General features: G+C 45.4%; 1 protein-coding gene across 1 annotated transcript in view; it reads right to left on the reverse strand.

The window, feature by feature from the left end:
* LOC138603379 (activin receptor type-2A-like) overlaps positions 1–24,440 on the reverse strand; it is a 45,671-nt gene that overhangs the window by 15,633 nt on the left and 5,598 nt on the right. Inside the window, exons 2-4 of the mRNA XM_069675128.1 lie at positions 8,292–8,499; positions 6,493–6,626; positions 4,331–4,485 (exon numbers count right to left, since the gene is read on the reverse strand). Coding sequence (XP_069531229.1) covers positions 4,331–4,485; positions 6,493–6,626; positions 8,292–8,499 — 497 coding nt within the window. The remainder of the gene's footprint in view (positions 1–4,330; positions 4,486–6,492; positions 6,627–8,291; positions 8,500–24,440) is intronic.

Raw genomic sequence — 24,440 nt, forward strand, 5'->3', positions numbered from 1 at the left:
CATTTTCCACTGCGATAAAACCACCTTCTTCTTTATGAACACTTTGATCCTGGACCAACGTAAAGCTGATAGCTATACGTGAGAGTCCAGCACGAGCTCTCTGCACTGTGCTGGTTTTTCCTTCCTTCCTTCAGCGGCTCTCGTCGTAAAATTAAAAGAACAGAGCCGCGGTAATGGATCCGTTAATGATCATTAAGTGGGAACAATTACTTTTGCATCATGAAGACTGCATGTTTCATTACCTTGCAAAGAAAATAATAGCGCCGACTTAATGATATTTTTCTGCGACCGGCTTTAAGCTCGTTTTTCTGCAGAGAAAATCATACAGCATGAGCGATTTGGAGGGGTTATAGTCGTCTGGATTTCTGTAATTAAGCATCTATTTATCTTTTTTAGCACTTTTTGCAACAGTAGCTTAAGATGCTGCATCATAAACATTAAAACGACTAGTGTGAGGAAGTTAAAGCTGCATGCTACATGTGTACATACGTATAAACTGCTTAATTTAGTCAGTACATATTGAATATATTTTCTCTTGTGCACATTCTTCATGCACAACAACTTTTACACATGCGTAGACACTGCATGCATAAACTATCATATGCATGTTTTGCGTTATAAATAAAACGTGTTTCTATTTCCATACGTGACATTTGCACGCCAGCATCTTGAAATAAACACTAAAAATAAAAGCCAAAACAAGAATCAGAATCGGCATTGTGCGTGTGTCACGTCTTTGTCTCCCCTCCGCTCAGACTGCAGCTGCTCGATCGTGACATAATCACATTCCTTCTCCTTTTAATTAGAGGTTTAGATTGAATGTGCGCTGTGTGATGCGGAGCTCGGCCCATTATAAAACACGCAGCACTGAAGTTGGCACGAGCGAGGGAACAGTGAGCAAACGGTCCATTACTAGCGACACCTAAGATATACAGCTCTAATAACTTCCTGTATGCACAGGATGCTTTAAAAGCTAACCGGCAACAGGTGAGGGCCATTTGTTTCTGTCACATTAAAAATACATGATGGAGTACAGTGCATTATGCTCTGATGAATGCAGGACAGTATAGAAACGGGCATGATGAAGCAGAAACTCTGGACTTAATGTATAAAGTATCTTCTGTTTATGAAGTTTCACTGCGTCACTGTAAGATGATATGAAACATAATGACTGGACTTTTTATGCACCCGTCGTCTCCTGCCTTCTTTCTTTCTTTTGCTTTGCATATTTTGACGTGTAAATGACGAATACGCAGCGACAAAAAGTTTTGGGATTGCTCCAGTAGATTTCATCAGGATGTTTTTCTTATTAAAGGAGCAATCCGCACCTGGAAAAAGCTGGTGTTCTCTGTAATCGACAGAAGCAACAACATTTGAAATTGGCGCCATTCATAGTTTCGCCCATTCTATATTCCTACAACACCCAGCATGCATTACGCCCCTCCCTCGTAAGGGAACGGCCGAGTGACCGCAACAGCTCAGAGCGGTACAGAATCTGAAATACGACAAGAATATACCAGAGGATCATCGCTCTCTTCACAGCCACCAAACTTCATTGACAAAAACCCAATTTTTACCCTGCAGATTCGATGCGTTGCTCGTCTACAGCCGCCTTGATCTTTCAGTTTTTTGTGTAATAGTGTGTTTCAAAAATATTATGTTGAATGCCAAATAAACTTTGAAGACAAAAAGTTTCATTATAAAACAAACTGATTGAGGCAGAGTTTGAGCAGCAGCTCATACGTTCTGCAGGGTAAAATTGCTGCTTTTGTCAATGGAGTCTGGTGGCCGTTGCAAAAGCATCTTACCTTTCCTTAAATGTCTTTGTTTTGTTGTCAGACACTTGAAATAGCAATATGAGCGTTTGGTGGTCATACTTTGATCAGTAGAAAGATTATGTTGCAGCCATTGCAATCTTGCAGCTGTCGTCTGAAGCGATCTGCTCGGGCAATAACTTTTTGTGTCCATTCGTCATTTATACAGAAACATTGAGGCCAGGCTTAAAAACACAGATTCCTCTTTAAGTTTCTGCGGGCCACACTTGCACACAGAGTAACTTCAAAGGATTGTTTGCTGTCTGAGTGAATCACGCTTGTTTTCTTTCATGCCAAGAGTTAGATTAGTCAATCGATACCACTCTCATGTCTGTGCATTAAGTGTGGGATTAGTGTTGATTTCACGCCATGAGTCCTTCTTAACAGCTTATTTTTCACATGTCAGATATCTTATTGTAGAGAAGAGGCCCCGAAACACCTTCTTATATATACGTGTGATTTCATCAGGCGAGTGTTGCACGGCCTGCGGTGGAACACACGGGGGGCTGCCGTGTGTTTTTTACTCACAATAGTGCAAGAAATCGCTCGGAGCCGTCCTTTGTGACTTTCTGAGATTGAGCTGTTTGAGTGATTGTCGGGAGTCACCTCTGCTTTTTTTTAATACGGCCCGTGGTGCAGCATAAAAACACATTCTCCATCAACAACCGAAAAAAAGATAAAAAAGAAGATAGAAATAAATCTTCCCACATTTCCCCTCCTGCTGAATCCATCGCTCCGCTCTCGATGGGATTCCTCCATCGCCTATATTGCAAAACCTGCTTTAATCAAGTACAAAACAAGCTACAGGCGTCAGAGAAGTTTTATACGTTTCGGATTGCAAATTTGTTTCAGCCTCCTTTACGTGGCAGCCGGGTGGGGTTTACACCATCAGCTCCATGCAGAAAAGCATATGAGCTGCCTTTTAAATACATTCCTGCAGGCGTGACCTCCTTTCCATCTCTCGTCCTTGTACACCTACTCATTCATGCGCTAATACACTCCTGCAGCACACACACATGCACACAAACATCCGGCATGACTTCATTTGTTCCATCCCGGCTATTTCATTTCATTTTCTCCCCCGTGTGATTTTATGAATATTTCAGCTGTTTGTTTTTTTCCACTGTGTCATCGTTAGTCGCTCCTGATCTTATTTTGCTTGATGTCATTTATTTATTCATTTATATGAAGCTTCCAGGTTCGATGTTTCCTGTATCGCCGTCTCTTCATCGTCTATGTTTTAGCTCTGTGCAAATACAATAACTAAGTTGAGAGAATTGCATGTCTCTGTTCGCTCTCCTCCCACGCGCTCCCCTCCCACCCACCCACCCGCCCACCACCATCCTCTGAGGCAGAGCTCTGAGCGTCTCTGTGTTTAGTTTTGTTTGCCTATATAAAGCCTCATCAATAATGCAGAGGCCCCTGACTCCTCTTCCATACAGTGGAGGCTCTGCATGGGTTTTCTTTTTCCCCTGCTGCTGAGCAGAAGAGAATATGCTCTCCTGCTGAAAGCGCCTCAGAGCCGTGAACTACTAAAACGAAACAGGAATTTGGAGATGCAGAATACGAACATGGTGGATGTTGGAAAGGTTTGCATACATGATCCAACTTGCACATTTGGAGGAAAGTGTGGATTTGGGATTTTTCCAACTAAGCAGCTACAGAGAAAAAGAGATGACTGTGTGATTAAGCAATGAAAGGTGAACGAGTACACGACTAAATGTAGGTCAGAAGTAATGATTTCAACCTGAGCTGCTCAAAATGCACTTAAAGATTCACTGATTTTAAAGATTCATTTGATCTCTTTTGTGTGATTAAATGTGAACCATCCTAATTACATCATCTCCAGGAGCGTGCTGCATTAAAAGCAAGGCTGAGAAATGTTTGCTCACAAAAGAGGCTCATGGAGAAGCACAAAAAACGACAGAACAAAGGCGCCTCTGATATCTAAAAGAAGGACCTTAAAAAGCAATCATCCAAACGCGAGTGTCTCCGCACAGTTTGTCCTTTGTGGCTGACCGTAGCTCTGTCACTCTGCTGCACAGGGCAGAGAAAGGCCAAGGCTGTTTTAGCCCGCTGAGTAACTAGATCAGTGGTCGAGCTGAAGGTTGGTTAAGCAGAGACGGCAGAGCAGAGTTGTTTTGTGCTGCGAGCTAGAGTCTGATTTTAACAGAGAATCTAAGATCATTCCTTCATGTGGACACAAAAGAAATAACTATTCCCGTGTTCATTCCTAAGCGCTTGTTCCGTGCAGGAAATGCGTTTTACATTTCCCCTTTGTTTGCAATTAATAGATGAAGCAGGACGCAGCGGCCACAGAGGCTGAACAGACAGAAAGAGAAACTCTAACTGCTTCAACAGCAACTTCAAAGAAAGGGGACACCACAGTCCCTGCCGCCACTTTGATTGACAGGTGACCTCTGGAAGCACAGCACAGCGATGAGCGTTGTGGACAAGGAGAGAGGACAAAAGAGCGGTCAGAAAGGGGTCGTTCTCTCCCCCTGGTTAGGACTTACATGTGTGGGGACGAGGGCTGCAGGATAGGCCAGCTTGTGATGCCTCCACATCCAGAATGAGAAGAGGACGACGGCGGCCAGGCCGATGATGGGAACCAGGGAGTAGAGCAGAGTGCTGAAGAGCTGGGGCTTCTGGGAAAATGGGTTGGAGGTGGCTGTGGGGGGAGAGAGAAGGAGAGTGGTTTATTTTTTCTTCATAGTATAAAATTAAGCGACAAAATACGTCGAATGAAGGAGAAAAGAGGAAGCAGAGACAGAAAGATGGAGAGGAAACGCCTGATTGGCCTGACATTGTGCTACATCATCTCTAAGTGCTGCAGCAACCGTGCTCACAGCTTACTGCCACTGTGCTTAGGGATCATATCATTGCACGCACACACTCTCTCCCACACACGCACACACGCAGCAGGATTAGCAAATCCATCTCGTGACATAACGTAATCCGCCTGCCAAAAATAACAGAGCTCTGAACTGTGTCCGACCCCTGCAGGAGGCGCTGGGTGACGCCTGCTGGCTCAGCCTGTCCTCCCATCACAAGGTGTGACAGTCTGATTCGGCAGTGCTGTCAGAGCGCCGACGCCCGGACGCCTATTGGGGGGGGTGGGGGTGCTGGTTGGGTTGCACCAGCTGCATCATGGGACTCTCGGGGTGTTTGTGAAAAGTTTTTCTCTGCAGGGTGTCTGCAGGTTTCAGACAGTCACATTTAAAAGGAATACAGCTGTGGAGTGCTGTCAGAACAGTAGCACTGTGCTACCCTGTTACTTTTAACTCCTCTGCTAATTGCCTCCTGTATCTTTTAGTACTGTTTTATGTTCTGTATTGAGCGTTAGCACCGTGCTAACTCTTATAGATCATCTGGATGTCAGCCTACTATCAATTATACCATATTAAGTGTGAGTAAACAGCACGCTGATGCATTAGCAGCTATAAATATGATACCGTTAATGCTCACACTTACGGCAGTGGTTGACAACAGGAAGCTAGTTGTGGATTAAGCTGCTATGATTAAATATTTGGTGTAAACGAGAAGTTTCATTCTTTTCAAAAAGCTAAATCAAGTTGATCTTTTCCATTTGACAGTTCAGCCATTTGAACTCCGGCGTGAGTCTCTCTCAAACTTCCTCAAACCCTTCAATATTTTCCTACACGTGGAGGCTCAGCAGCTGGCAGATGTCCAGAACACGAGTGCCTTACATCACACACTTTGTCGAGAGCCGTGTCCTCAAAGTAAAAGCCTGGTTTACGTGTCGATGTTCTGAGGCGGTTAAAAAGCTGCGAAACAAGTTAAACATCAATCAAAGTTTACACCAACGAACAAGAAACATTCAACTAAACAAACTGTTTGAACATGAGTAACGGCAACGTGAGATAATGATGAACAAAATAACAACTGGATGACAAGAAGAGGAAGAGGGGAAAAGAAGAAGGAGAAGAAGAGGGAGGAGAAGACGGACAAGAATAAAGTGTAGTAGAAAAAGAACACAAAGAAGAATAGAAAAAGAAGCAGGATGAGAAGGAGAGGAAGAAGACAAAGAGGAAGATGCTGATGAACATGAAGAAGAAGGAGAATACAAGGAGAACACAAAGAAGAAAAGAGAAGGAGAAAAGAAAAAGGAGAAGAAGAAGAATAGGAAGACATAAAAGGAGGAGAAGAAGAAGAGACGAGGAGAAGAAGGAGAAGATTGAGAAAAGGGAGGAGTTAAAGAAAGAGAAGAAGAAGAGGAAGAAGAATGCAGATGAGAAGAAGAAGTTGGAGAATAGGGAGGAGAAGTAATAGAAGAACAATAAGGAGGAGGAGAAGAAAGTGAATCAGGAGGAGAAGAAGTAGAAGAAGAAAACGAAGGTGAATAAGGAGAATAAGAACAATGGAAGAAGAAGAGAAAAAATAAGAAGTCAAAGAGAAGAAGAAGAAGAAGGAGGAGGAGAAGAAGAAGATCATGAAGACAGAGAAAAAGATAACAGTGGGAGAAGACAGGAAAAGTAGAATGAGAAGAAAAAGAAGACGAGGCAGATGAAGAGTGGACTTTTGAAACAGCACAGATACGTCTCCAGGCGCAGCTGCTGTACAAAGCAGCCTGTTTGTATTTGAAAGGACTGCAGCCTGTACGTACTGTTCAGAGGAATGTATCTGTGTGTGTGAGTACATGTCGGACTGTACGTACTGTAGGCGGTTGAATGGTGCGGGTCGCTCTGTGGGGGCGCTTCAGGAGCGTACAGGAACCTCTCGTTGCACATGTTGCCTTCACAGCAGCAGAAGAAGACGTCCGGGCTCTCCTTCCTCTCCACACACTCATTACTGCAGAGGACAGGGAGGTGGGAATTACAAACAACACACACACTCAAAGGAGATGGAGGCAATTTAGATGTTCTTTAAGTACGAGCGCGAGAAGAAAGCTCATCGCACTCACTGCAGCGCGCATGATGATTTCTACAAGCGCACACACACACTTGTACCACTTACACACACTCCCTTCCTTCCTCTCCACTCCCTCTCCGCCGCAGAAGATGTGATAGAAAAACATTTATAAAATAACTCCCACACATCGCCAATACACACGCATGCAAATAAACACACATGTGCACTAACAATCACACATACGCGCTCGCGCGCACTTTCACACTCACACAGTCATCAGATAAAAGCCAAAGGAAGTGGCAGCCGCCCTCGACTTGCTCTGGACTCTCCAGGGAGGCGAGGCGGCGCCGTCTGAGCAGAGGTACCCAAACTGTGCGGGCTGCAGAATCTACAGCAACTTTATCGCTCAGGAATCAAAGACAAGCAGGAGCAGAGCCGGCTCAAACCGGCATCTCCTGCTGGGTTGTTCCAGAAAGGAATAAACTATAATAACTATTAATATTTCTTTACTTATTAAAGGTGAACCTTTTTGCGATTCTTTCACGAGTAAGCAAACAGACGCACAAAAACTGAGCTCAACGTGTTTTTAAATGTACTCAGACTCGATGTGCCGGCTTTGTCCTGTGAGAGACGTGGGCTGCTGCTGCTTTCTGTCTAACATGAATGTACAGCTTGTTTATAGCAAGGACGTGTACAGTGATTAAAAGTGCAAACAGGTTCATTTGCTGCTGCACCAAAAGGAGATGAATACGGGCTTTGAAAGGTTTAAGTGGAGACGATGGCCTTTTATGTAACCAATTCTGGATGGGTTTTAAGTTTATTTACCTTGTGCTTAATTAAAAACATTTACCTGCAGTGTGTTGAAAAGACACCCGGCTCGACTCATTAAATCAGAGGCAGAGATTTGACATGTTTTCATATTGCAAAATGGATTTTCAGGTCAGTGAGAGCCAGAGAGGAAGGAACTTTTAAATGCAGGGAGATAAAACTATCTGTCATACATTTTAAGCAGATAAGGATGATACATGTTGGATATTTTTACCCTTTATGGATGGATCTAAGAGCCTGTAACAGCAACAATTTGTTATTATATTTTTGGTGGCATTAAAGGGCCAGTTTGCTGATTTACAACCTCGGTCCTATCATGCTATTATGAGGAGCTAATGCCGTTATGGTAGACAAAAAATGCAATTTGGAGGACGCTATCCGTTTCTCCGATGGGCTCTGGAAACTACACTTCCTCAATCTAGGACACCCGCCTCCGATGTCATGTCTCAAAATCCTCAGGTTTGAAATGTAGACTGCAGACCTGAAGATTTTTTAGACGATGCACCGGTATATTCTCGTCATATTTCACTCGAGCGTCTCGCTCTGGGCCGTTCCCTTCAGAGGGAGGGGCGCAATGCATGCTGGGTGTTGTAGGAATGTAGAATGGGCGAAACCACGAGCTGTTTGTACGACTTTCTCCACAGCTATGGCGCCAATATTAAATATTATTGCTTTGACTGACGGTGGCTTTTTCCAGGGGAGAATCGCTCCTTCAATGACCCTTTCTGTTTGTGAACACACACAATGTTTAACGTGCAGGACGCCTGTATCTTGTACCTGTCGTAGCAGTTGACGTCGTCCAGCCAGCAGCCCTGCTTGACGATCTCTATGGTGCCGGAGGCGTTCTTCCACGTGGCGAAGCAGTGCCGCCTCTTGTCTTTCTCGCCATAGCACGGCTCGATGCCGCTGCGGTTGGTGCGCTCCTTCTCCCAGCTGGAGTTGTAGTAGGCGCACTCCTGTGTCTCCGAGCGTCCCAGGATGGCCCCTGGCGAGGACAAAGAGGACACTCATTTTATTTTTCAGTCAATTTCAAGATGACAGAGTCAATAGCTTGTTGACTTTTATTAGACAGTTAAAAATAACAATCAGTTTTTTGAATTTGGGGATTCACGAGCCGCTGAGGCTGGGAGATGAAAAAGTTATTTTCCTCCAAAGGAGATCAATCAGTTTGGTATCAATAACCGGTTGAAGGACACGTCTTTACAGCCTCAAAGTATCAAATATAGTAAAGTAGAAAAACATTTAGTGATAATAAAATTCCCTTCTCTCTGCTTTCTTTTTTATCAGAGTTCCCCAAGAGTTTTAGAGTCAATACAGCTCTGAAAAATAAAAGCTTTTCTAAGATGAACAATAAAAACCAGCCAGGCGTGACGGAGAAAAGTTAGAGAGGAAGGCAGAAAATCCCGTTCTCAAGCAACCCAATCGTTCTCCCTCCCCGCCAAAATAAAAGAGACTCTGATTTCCTGCTGGTGAACGCAGGCGGCAGCTTCTCGCAAACCGATATCCAGGGGAAAACACTGCATGACAGCCTGTCAGTTTAGCATTGCTGCTGCCGCCTCTCATCACCTGTCAGAGAGTTAGTCCACTTCAGACTGCTGACGAGACTGCAGACAGCCCGCCACGCGTTCGCTTTCTTTCCTTATGATGCAAACCGAACAGCGAGGATTTCCTTCCCATGTTGTTCCAGCATTTATCAAGGTGATGTTTCCCATTTTTCACACTTTAACAGCCCGCGTCCTCCTCTCTTATTGTGAAACTATGACTTCACTTGTTTGTGTGAAATACACATCATCATCATACGCTGGAAAAGGAAGGCGCGTGTGTGCGTGTGTCAAAAGGTTATCAACTTCTTCAGGCTTCTGGGATTAGTTAAAATCATTTGAGTCATGCGCTGTGAACGCCTGCAGCCCTGCATCACGCAACATGTCTTTATGTTGAAATGAGTAAGCCATGCACGGTTAATCTTTTATTCTTTGAGTCTATTTAAATTCAACAAACACTTTATTTATGTTGGAGTTAAATGCTGTATAAGAAGCCCTGCTGGGCAGATGTATCATTCTACAAACTGCTCTGTTATTTATTCCTTTATTGCTCTTTCATGAACTTTAAATCCCCTTCTTTTTTCATTCTTCCAGCCGGCGATCATCTGCACTCCTGCAACCTCTCCGGCTTTTATTTATCGTTGCTTTTAACGTCTCAAACCGCCCTGTAATTTAAGGGAAAAGTGCAGGACAAATAAAGAATAATGCTCCAATTTATGCGATCATTATCCACTCTCCTCCGCCAGAGACAGAATGTCAAGGAGGTGGGGAAGTGTCCTGCACCTCCCTGACCGCGTCGTCTCCAGCCGCAGCAGCAGCTTCCAGAAATTAGGGCTCAGCCTGCGTAATGGAGGCTACCTTTAGGAGATCATGTATTTTTCAATAAAATGGCTGCTTATGTAAAGCCCGCTAATGCACACGCAGGGCCTTGAACGCACCGCAGCGACATTAACAGCTGCAGATGGAAGAGGGAACGAGAGCGGCTACTTCACTGGCAGGCGAGGTCACTGTGCCTCTCAGCAGCGCTGACGCTGTTTTTCTCTCGTCAAAATCCGCTTTCCCACGAAGCCCCTGAACGATTTCACAGCAGAAGTATTTCACAGCAACAGGTGCGGCTGTGAACTGTCGCCCGTGTGATCGAGAGCCAAGGCAAAATAAGAGGGCAGAAAAAAAGTCTGGGTTTGTGGGCAGAGAGTCAAATGTGGAGAAAAACAACACTCATGGAGCAAACCTCATGCAGACACGGAGGAGAAGACGCACAAAGGTATCAGATATCTGCTTATGGAAAAAATGAGTTTGTGCACACAAGCATAAATATCGCCACGGGGAAGATGACATCATTCGGCATGTGGTTCATGCGGTTTTAATTTCACTCCCGCCTACACGCTCTTTGCGAATGCCTTTAAAGCAAACAAATCACTTTCTCCATTTGTTTTTCATTCTTCAGTCAGTTTGCTCGAATAAAAAACACATTTTACTACACTTACAAACTGTGGAAGCAAAAGTCTGAGAGTTTAAGATCAATCACAATCAAACAAGAGGCCCTTTAGCACGACACTCACATCTGCAGGAGTGTGAAAAACAGTCGTCCTAAAGAACAAAATGCAAACAATATTTTCTTTATTGAACTCAAGTGCTTGAGATATCCCATCATGCCTTTCAGGGTGCTATTTGGCTCCAGTAGAGTTCAGAAAATAAAGATGTTTTGCTGTGACCGGTGACTTCCAAACATCAGATCAGCTCGAGGCGACAAAAGATAAGGAAACAGGTTTTTTGGACGCTCGTGTCCCTGGATAATCTGCTCTCGTGGGATTCTGCTGTCCCGTGATGTACGCTGTGACTCCGTCTAAAAATGAGTCGTACAACCCCGACCTATTCACTCCACCCGGCCCTTCAAGCCTGTTTTCTGTTCTTCTTCCTCGATGGGCAAGAATGCATCGCTCCCTTCGCCGGCCCTCCTGGGATCTGAAGGCGATAATTACGAGGAGGGATGCAGAGGTAACGCGGAAGGTTAGCTCATTAGCCACTTCTGGTTGTAACAGCCTGAGCCATGCTAGCGCCTATCCCCGCGGAGGCTGCATCGAGGCGCTTGTTGCATATGTATTTTACATTGTACTCGCAGTGGTTTACAATGAAGGCGGCAGAAGGAGAAGAATGAGGTTACAAGCGAGTCATAATAATGAGCGCACGGACAGCAGGTGAAACAAATGTGTTGTAGGATAAATTTAACCAAGATAATGTTACAAAAAGTGAGCTGTTAATTCAAGATGTCTCCAAAACAAGGAGAAACCTAGCAGCTGCTAATCAGGCTGTAACGGCTGCAACTTAATCCTGCACCAATCAAAGCACATCCACATCATGTCTTGTTTTTGCCGCTGACAGCAGCCTCAGATTGTTACTCCTAACTGTCTGTCGACATTACAGAAAGGGTAGCTACAGAGATACACCTTTTTGTAAAGCTAAGATACTTTAATTTAAACCAGAAACAGCTGGAACATTTCTGTCTTTAAAGCCACCAGACTCCACTGACAAAAACAGCAATTTCACCTCGCCTACGACACGACTTCTTTGATCTACCGCTGCCTCCATTTGGTTTGTTTATTCGTGTTATTGTGAGTGTCTGAGCTAACCCTTCACGCTGTGTAATTCACATATACACAAATAAAGAAGTTTTCCAAGGGAGCGGTGCACCAACAACTTGTGTTCTGCACAGTAAAATCGCTGTTTTTATCAATGGAGTCTGGTGGCGTTTAAGAGAGCGACTTCATGGCTGTTTCTGGTTGATAAATGATGTCATCTTTGCAGCTCTTGTTTCAGACACATGCACGGTTTGACCTCCTGCGCTGAGAGGAACGATCGCTCTCGCTGCGAGATGAATCGGTTTCTCTCTTCCAGCACATTTATGACGCCCACCATCCCCAGAGAAAAGCACTGATTCAACCTGTTGTGTTACGTTAAGCTGCAGCCTAAACTGAGCTCCTCGATCCGCGTCAAAGACTGACAATGTGTAGATATAAAGTGGAGGCACTAAGGCAAACTTTACCTAATGCAAAGTGACAGTAAACTTATGAATTTCTGAATTCAGAAAGACGTGAAGCCTGTCGCCTTTGTTCTGCAGCCGAGGCAAGCTGCAACAGCTCATCAGCTCCATTGATAGCGCCTCCCCTCAGGTATTACGCTGTGTGAGAGCGCGCTGCGAGCCATGTGAACTGCAAATACAGTCCTGCGTTGTAAATACAGCCGTTCTGAGCACAAATCAATCACTTCTCTGAAATGAGGCGACAGCGCAGGCCGGCTGCCTATAGAGCCGTGTGCCAAAGGTGGGCAAAGAGCTGCGTGGCGCGATGGCGGATGTGAAGGATAGAAAGCAGAGAAATCAATCTTCTGACTAAGTCTCAGCTCAGAGTTCACTAAAGCGGATAATGTCACAGAGTGCAGAGCCTACACGAAGCGATTGTGCAGGGACATACAATAGGCCTTCCACCCACAAGCACACATCCAGGCAATAAAGAGAGAGAAGGCTCTTTGTCTACGGAAGATATTTCATGCATGGAAATGTCAAACATGAGTGGCACAGGCGCGCTTTGTTTGCCGTAATAAGGTTGTTGCAGAGAAAGATCGCAAAGGAAACAGTGTTTGGCTGAATGTAGCCACATGCTGTTAATGCAAGGTCGTTTGCTTAGTAATGACGCTTGTTACGTGTAGTTAATTCATAAGGCGCTGAAAGGGAAGTGTCGGGGCGTCAACGTAAAAGAATGGAAACAAACAGAACAAAAGGAGGTAAAATAAGAAGCTAAAATCTTAATCAACACGTCTTGTTAGTAAAAATAATGTGAGACCCAGTGAAAGGTCAGCTCTCATGGGCCGAACTAGTGAGACAAATATTTATTCAAACAATAAATGACTGTGAGAAACTCCAACAAGTTTTTGTGATGTTTAATTAATGGCCTCCCTCATGAGGAGAGCGTTGTGCCTCCTCTAAGATGCTCATTCAGGACATAATCCATCAGTCAAACCACCTCACAGTTTTCCCCTCCTTCAGCTTCCTTCCTTCTTGTGGAAAAGAAAATGACCACATTTTATAGAGGCTCCTTTCTCTCTTCTCCAGTCATACAGGAGATTTATCAAGGTTAACCACGACCTACTTTAGCTGCGGACATTTCTGCTACGCCTCCCTCTGCAAAACGTCTGAAAACACCCGACCCACTTCTCAACCCACTGGGGTTTGATTCTGAAAAGCTGCTTCCCCTCGCCCCTCGCTCGCTGCCTGTTGCCTCCAAAAATTCGATTCTCAGAAAACGCCAATAAACGTACCGAAAAGGGTTCGAGAGGTTCCTGCAGCTCAGAGTGATCAGATAAAGCAATTAGACGGGGTTTTAAAGAACAATTAGACTGCAAACAGGAGATGTGATTCACCAGAGATAGTGTAATATAAAGATGGAAAAGACTGTAAGCTTGGCAGAGATGCTGCGACAGGAGGAAATGACTGATTATCTGCAGCCGGCTCTGTAAAACTCAATCTTTTGTGTGACAGCCAAGGAGGTCACGCTAGGTAGAGGCAATTCAGAGAAGCAGAATGTGAGAGTTACAGTGGGAGGCCGTGACACGGTGAGCACAACGAGAGGGCGAAGCTTTCCTCTTTGATAGCGAGATGCTCCGTGATAGACCTGAAGGCCGACAGCCAACTCGCTGCTGGCCTCAATTCACCTGAGGCTTCAAAAGGAAACCGGATCTGCCGAATTGATTCAAGCTCGCGGAGATTAAATGTTCAAAAAATGATGTGTGGAGAGACGATTTGCAGCAACGCCACGGATAATGTATCAAATCAGAGTTAGCAAGTGAGATACAAAGGTTGCGGTGAAGCTACATTCAAATAAACAGGAAGTGCCAGGCTGAAGTCAGTCAACCAATTCACTATTTATTCTCAGCTCAGCACCAAACAAATCTCCCATAGCTACCTTACATAAGTCCTCTTCTACCTGTAAGATGCACTCCGACTTTAACTGACTTCTGTCTGAGTGATTAAAGTTGCGAGACAAATATGAACATGAAACTGCTTTATTCAACAAGTCCGACCGGGTCCATTTGTTTTTACAAAGCAGGAGATTCAGCTTCCAGTAAAAACCTTGTGATAGTGAACATAGAAGGGATCCTTAATGAGCAATCTGAGCACCAACACATTAGCTAGCGTGCACTCGTCCTGCAGCCCCTCTTGCCACAAAGTGAAACACTGACTTTAACGTGAAGCTGCTGCTTGGGAAAGTAGAGACTGCACCGACACTGTAGCGCCAGACGAAAGTGCGCCGCACGCAAGCGTCACGGCAGCATCTATTTTGCAATCTACACCGGCCAATGTTAGGCATCGGTAGTTGCGATTCCTGGCCATAAATAGGAGCGGCAGTGACGCCAAAAAGTGTCTGAAGCGACTGCATAGGAAACGCATCGTTGAACATGGGTTGTGGGCATGTATTTACATAGCAGTAAATGGCTGCAGCAGCCTTGACGCGTAAAACGAACGGAGCAGCAGAAAATGACTCGTGTATTACGCCCGCCTCCCACACAGCGTACGCGGCTGCTGGAGATTGCAGCATTGAATAACGTTGGAGCGAGCGGTTCCGTCCTGGCACACGCATGTCAAAAATACGCTTCAAATATGTTGCCTGTGCAGATTCCCCGCTAGGGAGATTTTAAAAGCTGCTTTTTAAGGTGTACAGCCGGCCGTGTTGCTGCTGCATTGCTCTGAATGCAACCATTCAGCTCTACTCATGATTCAAACCAGGGACTTCAAGGGGGCAGCCCCAACCTGACAGGTGTTCAGCCTGAGTTTGCAGGCCTGTCATCAGTCAATAACACTATGAGACAGGTTTCTGCATAGCTGGATTAGTCTGAACAAGTCCTCAGAGTAAGTTCTGTTCTGTTTCGATTGTTGTCATTATCTCCTAAATTGTGAAATATGACTAGAAGCGTTTGCCCTCCGAGCTTAAAGAAGCCAGAGCTGAGCAATAACTCAAACTCACTTCCTCGCTCGAACATCACGCACGTTCTCCCCCACCTCCCATCTCAAACAGACTTCCTCAGAGGAAATCACACGGGAGGCCTACGTCGGATCCCGTGTACCGGCTTGTGTCTCTTTATCAGCGAGGTGAGAGGACTGAAAGGCAGACGAGGTGGTTCTGATCTGATCTGCGGCCAGGCCGGTGCGAGCACGCTGGGTGGGAAACGACCGCCCAGAACCTGCCAGAAAAAGTCAACGAAGCCACTTTGGAAGGCAGCCAGGTGGAGGTTTGTTCTCTTACTCCAAAACTAAAGCCGGCTGGTGAAACAGATAAAGTGTGTGATTAATTTAACAGCAACACGTACTGTACAAAGAGAAACAACACCTGCCAAAGGGGCTGCTTTTAAGCCTCGCAGTTTCCAGCACAAATCATATCTTTACATAAATAAATGTACACTTGGCTCGCCTCCATCGCCAGCTGTATTAACACCACAATGAAGATGATTGCACCTATACAGCGTGCAGGGAAGCTTCTGGGGGAATAAAGAGCTTAGGAAGTAAGGCCATCGTGCTTCTGGTGTCACTAACAGGGTCGTGCATGTGCAGGTTAGTGCCAGAGATGCAGAAAAGCATCACAGCACAGCTTTTAAATGCGACATTCAGACTCAGAAACCGTCCATCTGCTGTGTTTTGACTGCAGAGGAATACAGGAAGCGCGATCTAATTTCCTCTCCGGCTGGTCGCAGAGTCAGGCCGAGCTTCGCTCTGCGCCGAGCCTCATAATGAAGTGGCATTTTGGCGGGCCAGGCCTGCACTGAAGTAGGTAAACAACCCATTCATCAAGGCTTTTTTTGTGTGGCTGCCAGGAGCGAGGATTGTTCGTTATGATGGAATTTGTTCTAAGGATCAACTTATCATCTGCGTCCGGCCCCAGATGAAATAGACTCGAGGTGATGTATGGCAGTTTGGGGCGCTGGTTTGTGTGGGAATGTGCGCGACCGGAGGTAAAAACAAATGTGAGTGATGGTTTTTAAATAGCGTTGAATAAAGACGCGACTCCGAGGCCAGGGGTCAAGCTGCTGTCTGCAGAGCCGGCCTCCAGGCCTGCTCGTAACACTTGTTGCTGCTGCTGATGCAATTTGACACTCCTACCCAACATAACTGACTGAAGACACAACTAAATAGAGGGTTGCATGTTTGAATAACTGCGTGCATTTGGTAGAAACTTGCTGCACTGGTGGCATGAAAGTAGCGGTAATAAATGTAAAAAACTCTGTGCACGGATTCTCTCGTGTGCAGAGGAAGAAGCAGTCAACTTTATGGTGTGTATAAAAGATGCAGAGAGGGAGGGGTACGGAAAGATCAGACACGGCTTCAGAGTCAAACTGTTGAAGCTGCCGGGATCAGGCTACAGCCCTAAAAAAACGAGACGGAAGTAGGCCTTCACGCCACAATAATTCACATGAGGAACAAAACACCAGAGAACGTCTCTCTCGCTGTGTCCGTTTTACTGCAGGTCATGTGACTCCTCTCATAAGAGCAGAACAAACAAGGTACAAGAGAGGAAGAGCAAGAGGAGACGGATGGCGTTGTTCTCTCCGAGGGATAACAGAAATGAGCAAGATGTAATAAAATGAAGTCCATCAGGTGAGATCGATCAGGTTCACGAGGATGAGGGATGAGCTGAGGTCGCACTCACCTTCAAAATGTTATCAGTTCATCCTTAAATCCAAGTACATGTTGCTCATTACTCATGTCATTCCTGACGTATCATGTTCACAAAAATGGGACAAAAGAAACGGTCGAAAAGGGGATTTTGTACCGGACGTTATGATGTCACAATGCCACGAATTCTTGAGTTGTGAGAGATCACAGTGACCTCTGACCTCCAAAATCTAATCAGTTAATCCTTCAGTTCCGGTAACCGTGCTTCCAAGAGATATCAAAGGAAAGGGACAGATGGACGGAGAGCCCAAAAACAGCTGTTGCTCGGGATGAGTCAGGCTGGAAACTCAAGGCCTTTATTTCTCTTAAACTGATAACTGTTACAAAAAACTGAATCCCAGCTGCACGTCTTTAAATTCTTTGCAGGCGGGGGGCAAACAGATTTTATCTTTTAATTTAAGTCATTAAGAGCAAACTAACGGAAGCTTTACTTCTCTCCGGCTTGAAAACGTGGGCTCTGCTGGTTAGAAATTCATCCCACCGCTTGCCTTCGGGGCAGCTCCTGGCCAGCTCGGGTAAAGATTTTTTACACCGTTTAAAGCTGTTTGACTATCACAGGCTTTGGGCACCGGGGGCAACACGGGAGACCCGTGGCCCATGGCGAGGTCACCAACCTGGGTGCAAACCATTTTAGAGCTGGCGGCGGATCCTCAAGTCCCGTGGCACCGAGTTTGATAACAACTTGCTTCATCAGAGCTTCTGTCACGCGAGAAAGCTTCATCATCATCTGATGGTGATAACCATAAAAACGATTACAGAGGAGATGCAGGGGGAAGGATAAGAGCACAGAGGGGGTTTGTTCTGTGGATGAAATGATGTGTTTCAGGGGGAAATGTTGCATAATTACATTAGTGTCATATTTTCTCCAGCAGGAGAGGTAATCTCGTTGCAGCGGCTGAATGAATAGAGAGGTAACAGTGTAGTCTGAGCACAGCCAGACGCTGTTGTACAGTAGACAGGCTTTTGCTGGAGTCCTGCGTTAATGCCCAATCAGATGGTGTCGTGACATGGCAGGGGTGGTCGGGTTGGCTCGGGTGAGCCGGTCACAAAGGCTGCACTCTTTCCACGGGGCAGGAGGCGGGGGCACGTTGGTGAGGTGGTGGAGAGGGGGCGGGGGGGGGTGGGCATTAAAAACCACAGCACTCAGCAACTGAATCCAATCCCTTTAATCCCCGCTGGTATGCCCGAGCGACAAACGCCCATTGGTCTCCGCTTCAATTAGCGCTGATGGAGCTGGTTGCTGGACAGGTCAGGAGGAGGAGGAGGAGGAGGAGGAGGAGGATGGTGCCTGGGTGGACTGGAGCGTTTTGCACAAGGAGCACATACCGGCCAGCGTCCCCTCGTGCATAATGTAGTCAGCCACTGCATACCGGACATTCTTTACAGGACGGGCGATTTAAAACTCCTCGTTATCTCTCCTCGAAGGATCCGCAAAAGTAAAAAAAAACACTCCCCCTCCTCCATCCTCTCCGAGCTTGGATTGTTTGGATTTATTTGAAGGGTGTGTTAAGTGCCACTTGGGCTTAAAGCTGAACGGTGTATTGAGTTTGCAGTGATATTGCAATATCACAAAGCCTGCAGCACGGGCATTTCAATTCATTTTTATAAAACAAGCAATCAATGAAGAACAGAGGGAGGGAGGGAGGGAGGGAAAGGACGGAGACTGGCAGACGAGCTATTATATATACGAGGAGATTGGTCCTTTGTGAGTCCAGTCCAGTTCAGCGAGAGATATTTCCCATAATCCACCGCTGTAAAGCTATTGAATGTGCCTAAAGCACCCATCACAAGGTAATGCAGGCTTGCAATAAAACCTCCCGAGGAACAGTATCGCAATTCATACTGCAGAGACCCTTACTGTCAGTGTAATCAAAATACGCTATCATGTTCCCCTCCTGCCGCTCTGCTTACACTAGGAAACCAAAATAGGAGGGCTAAAAGTGTACAAAAATACACTGCGGTCAAGGTTAGCCCTCGCCGGATCACAGGCTACTGCCGCTGCCGCTGCGTGTGTGGCTAATAGACCACCCCATTCTGAGTCATCTCATGTGGCCCCTCCAAGACATGCTGTCTGCCGCTCAATTATGTTCTCTGTTTGCACTCGCCGGGTTCGCATGTGTACGGGACGAGCCAATCAACGGTGGGAGTCAATAAATCCCCCTCCTCTTCCTTTCATCCGCGCGGCCATCAGACGACCTCGCTGACTCCGGGCTTCATCTTTATATTTAGTGTAAACTAATGACGCATACCGGTCACAAGGCCCCTCGCGGCCAAAATAAATGTGTATTTTTAATAAGGATTACGTTACATGTGCAGGAAGATAAGAATTCAGTCTCCACTGATGCAGAATTAAACTATAATACATATCTGCAGGGCTTTTAGTCTTCTGTATCAATACCAACGATGACTCAGTGATTACCAGGAAATCACTGCCATTACAAAACTCCTTCCCATCAATACAGCTCAGGGAATGAAAACTACCCAACCATTAAAAGAGTTTCAAGACTGAACAAATCCCCTCTTCACCTCGCTGGCATTTCAACACGGAGGTTTGAGATACAAGTGAGCCACCAGTGTCGAAGACAAGTCGGCTACGAGAGCTTAACCCTTCATGCTCTGTGAGAGGAATCATGTGCAAGTAACCTCATTGGTACTTTGGTTTACTGTGGTGTCACTTCGAACGCATCACAACCCTATTCTCCAGTTTGTATTTTAGCTCAGTTTTAACAGGAGTATGCAAACAACAATCGGCTGCTGCAAGATCCAGGTTCCCGGCTTTTTACACAGAATGGAAACGTACTAAAATGACATCAACAAATACTCCTTTCCCGCCACAAATAGCACGCTGACGCAGGTTTTTTTAGACCCAGGAAGTCTCCCATTGCCAGTGGAGTATCCTCCTGTCGGTCTCTTTTCTGCTGCGTCACCGTCTGACGTCACAAACGTGCCGGAAACAGGGTTAGTAAAGAGTGGAGATGTTACGGTGGTTCGGTCTTTATTGTATCTGTTACTCATTCAGTCTAAGACGGAGACGGGCGGAGTTTGTAGCTGAGATGACAAGTAGTCGCAGAAGTTACCAACGGACATGGCATCATGCCGGAAAGGGGGCGGAGATAAGCGTGTCGACACAGGCATTGTGTTCCCATCAATGCCGATCGGAGCCGAGGCGATGATTACCCGGGTCGACTGAAGTCATTTGACCCGGGTCTGAATGCAGATTGTAACCTTTCCCACGAAGCAAAAAAGCCAGGTGTTAGCGGGTTTATTGACCAGTGGGAAAACGGCTAAACATACACCCTCATGAAGGCCTTAGGTTTCTGCTGCAAAAAGAATGAATGCTCTAGCAGCTATGGTTTTCATTGTAACTCTATTTAAAGAGGATGATGCGAACAAGGCTTTCTTCATGGGGTTAAAGGCTCGCATTCAGAAGGCACTGATAAGCAGTCGTATAGTTTAATCTTCAGCAGGATTTCCGCTCTGATTTACGAGCTTATTCCTCATTCAGTTTTTGTAAATGTGGTATTTGTGTTGCTAACAGGATAATAAATGTCACACCACAGACCTGTTGATGTTTTTCAGCGCACATGGCAGCATTTCTAAATGACATTTGAGGTTTATTAGATAGTAACACAAAGCGACGGCGACAATAACGGCAGGATGATGAACCCGCATTATCACGAGCGAACAGTGTCCGCCCCGGCCCCGCCGACTCCCCGAGAACCCATTACCCTTTAGTGGTTCTGGTGATAAGAGGTTACGGCGACCTTCATGACAGCGAGGAATCTTGGCAGGAGATGGACGAGGACGAAAAGGAAAAGGAAAAGGAGGAAGGAGGGAGCGTGAAGCAGGCGAGGACCCTTGAGAGAGCCTGAAACAAGAGCATGATGAATGTACAGCTCGCAGTTTTTAATCAAGGATCAAAGCAATGCCTCTCCGTCTGAGCAGCCAGTCTGTCTAGACTGAAACTCTCCCAAGCACATAAAGCAACATCTGCAGGATGCATTAATTACAGTAAAGGACCGATCTGGACTATTCTCCGGGGTACCGACACATCAAGTGGTCTAGACGTAGATAAAACAGTCCTGTTCGTACTGTATATCCACATCTTGACACTCCTGTAGCTCAGATATCACAGGAAACACCCTCCTCGCTGAAGGTGATGCTGCTTTTTCGACCGTGTTCTTCATTTGTTTTAATTTGAGTCGGTAATGGTTACAGGGGAGACTCATCGACTTCCCATCACAGAGGCGCGCTCTGTCTGCATTTACATTTTAGGCTTTTAGCTGATGCTCTTACCCTGCATGACTTACAATCAGCTGAGCAGGTAGGATCGTGCACAAGGACGTGCTGACAGGATGAATGCCTGTAGCGGATGTTGAACATGTGCCCTTTTGGTTACAGGGGGAGCTGTCCTCGACCCTGCTGACCAAACTGCCTCCTGTGAATACACAATTGGAGAGGAACTCCTGCATTTTTAAACCTGGGCGCTAATTTGAGATATTTCTGAGACAGAAATAAAGACACAAATCAGTACAGCCACTGAAAGGCTGATTTTGGCCACTGCTCAAATGTTTTTGAATATTACAGAGAGGATCCCGACAGAAATAAACCTTTTTATTTCACCTACAAATAGCTGCTAAATCGCTCTCGTCACAGCAACCAAACCCCACTGACAGAAACAGAACTTTTATCATACAGAAGGGGTCCACTGCTGCGATTGGTTAGTTTGTGTTATGTTGTGATTTGGGAGCTTTAAATGGTAAGTTGGATCTACGCTCAGTTAAGCTCCTTTTCCACTGGTCAAAAAACCTGCTAACACCCGGCTTTTTTGCAAAACCCGTGTCGACACGCTAATCTCCGCCCCCTTCCAGCGTGATGCTATGCTCCGTTGGTAACTTCTGCAACTCCTCGTCATCTCAGCTACAAACTCCGCCCGTCTTCGTCCGAGCAGCGCTCGAACATCGTTCCAAATTTGTTGCCGCCGAGTTTGATAAACAGACTGAATGAGTAATAGATACAATAAAGACCTAACCACCGTGTTTACTAACCCTCTTTCCGGCGCGTTCCTGATGTCAGACGGTGACGCAGCAGAAAAGAGACGGACAGGCGTATACTTCACTGGCAATGGGAAAAGAGACAATCGGCATTTATAAGCGGGTCTTCCCGGGTCTGAAAAACTCGCATCAACACGCTATTCTCGGTAGGAAAAGCGTGTTACACAAGAACCTGGGCTGTCAAGGTAGAGCAGTAAATCACCGATTCTGCAAGGTGAAATTGCTGATTTTGTCAGTGGACTCTGGTGGCTCTAAAGAGAGCGATGCAACGTCCGTTTATTTATTTTAAAAAATGTCTATTTCTGTGTCTATTCTTGTTGTAATGCTGTAAGAGTTAAAGCCTGCTTTGTGGCTGCAAATTTGATTGTACCTATAAGTAAAGAGACCCTTAAATTGGGCCATGGTTAAAAAAACATCAGAATTTCCCTTTAACAGGTAAAAACCACAGGTGACAGGAAAGACGATTTAGACGCAAAACATCAAGCTCTCGAAATAAAGCAGTCTGGTTACGCTGTGATCAATAACTATGATCGCACATCTGAGCAGAGGATGATTATTTCAGTCAGTGACAGTGTCGCTCAAACTGTCTCCTTCTGTCGTCTCTAAGCCTACACCTCTGCTTCCTCGCAGGAGGTGAAAGCTGAATTAAATATGGATGTTATTTCAGTCTTTTCACTGCCTCTATGCTGCTGGTAAAAAAAGACTCAGAGCCTTACAGCACATAATCCTTCACATTGGCTTTGACCCGCTCGGAGTATCTAAGATTTATTGCATCAGATGGTGAAAAGTACACTAAAGTGGCTTTCAAATGATTTCCTCTAATTACTTAACCTCTGTGGTGCTTTTCCAGTAAAATGTCCTGTGTGGCAACGCTCAGCCCGGCGATACCAGGGGCAGGTTGGAGCAAATCGCTGCAGCTGGAGAAAATCCCCTCAACAGCAATCACGCTGTTTAGACGACTTTTAATTGCAGTGAAAGTTTAGATCGTCATTAATGTGGCGAGGCGTTTCAAGAGGCCTTGGGCTTTTGAAAATCTGTCATAACATCATTGTGTGAGACTAAAAAGGTTACCTGCCGAGCCTTTGACACATAATAAACAAGATTAATGAAGGCAGCGGGAGGGGGTTTAGCTCCAGCGCAGGTCACTGACCAGAAAAACAAGCAGAGATAGGGATCCTACTGAACTTTGTAAAGGTCACCCACTCTCGTTTTTCCTTTCTAATGTTATTTACTCTCATTAATTAAGACACCACTTAGGAGATTAAGCAGGCTGTAGCTGATCAAAATTAAATTGGTTCAACACCAGCTCCATTTGCAAGAAAAAACAGAAAGCTGTGGCCTATTGTTGGGGTCAAAGGTCACCTCCAAAGCCTGTTTTTTTTATATTATTACTGATTTCAACCGTAAAAGCACAGCTGCTTCATGTGTGCAGAGATGTAAGCTTATGTTGGATTCCATGATGCAACCAGAGACTAACACTTCACCAAAACACACACAAAAACCCTCCATGTTGCCTGCAGAGCACCAAACACCTGGCCAAGGTCTACTCTAAATTTAACCAGTGCTCCGCCCGCTGCAGGGTCATAATTCCCCCAGCCGAATCCGACAAGATGCTGCTTCTAGTCGCCGCTTCTCCCTCCATGAACATGAGCTGGCGCTTTGTTTTTTCGATGTTAAAGCTCAGAATGATACACGACCCTGGAAGGGAGCAGCCAGACTAGTTAGGCCCGATGGGAAAAAAAGAGGCTACATCTGGCCTTAACAAACACACCTGTGCTTTCGGAGCCGCATGCATAATGCAAGAGAACATATTACAGATAGATGGGGGGAGGATGGGGCTGACCGTCTCGGAGACACCTACAACACTGCAGCAGAAAGGTACAGGAGGGTTCGGGAGGGAGGTTAGGGTGCATCATATACCCCTGTTTTCTACATTTCCTGCTGGTGTTACCTCCTGAAACATGCATTAATACGCTTTATAAGCCATAAAAAGACTTAAAAATGTTCAGACTCATTGGAGAAGCTTCAAAGAAGGAAAGAGTTTCTAGATGTCCAAGAAACAAAGATTAAAAAAAGGAAACTTTTGAGCCTCACACACACAAAAAGCAATCTTTGGATTTCTCAGTATTACAGGCTTCACAAAGGGAGACATACTGGCTTTGATTTCAGAATCAATTCAGCGCACTTGTCCTGGTTTTTAGCTATTCAAAAAGTAAATAATCAACTCGGCGAGCCAGAGTAAACATTACTTTCAGTCAGCTATTAGGACACTTTGTTACAGCCGTTATACGAGTGCACGATTTTAAATCACTCAGCTTTATTTTCTCTTCTTCTCGCAGTGTTCTGGAGCTTTAGTTTAAAGCAAGAACACTTGACCTGCAGTGATTGACTGAGACATTTGGACCTCGTCTGTACCACGTGCTTGTATTGAATTGTACTCAAGTGATTTATTGACAAAAAGAAACACAACAAAAACATATTCATCAATAGAAAACGTGTTTGTTTTGTAATTATCTTAAAAGGTCTTTAAATCTTTCATTTGTTTGGCAAGATATTTAACAGTTTGAGGTGAGAACCCCCAAAAAACAGGGAGGTCAAAGGTCATGTTTGA

The sequence above is a fragment of the Semicossyphus pulcher genome, unplaced genomic scaffold, assembly GCF_022749685.1.
Source record: "Semicossyphus pulcher isolate SPU_LCO1_2020_fin unplaced genomic scaffold, fSemPul1.0.p SCAF_24, whole genome shotgun sequence".
Classification (NCBI taxonomy): domain Eukaryota; kingdom Metazoa; phylum Chordata; class Actinopteri; order Labriformes; family Labridae; genus Semicossyphus; species Semicossyphus pulcher.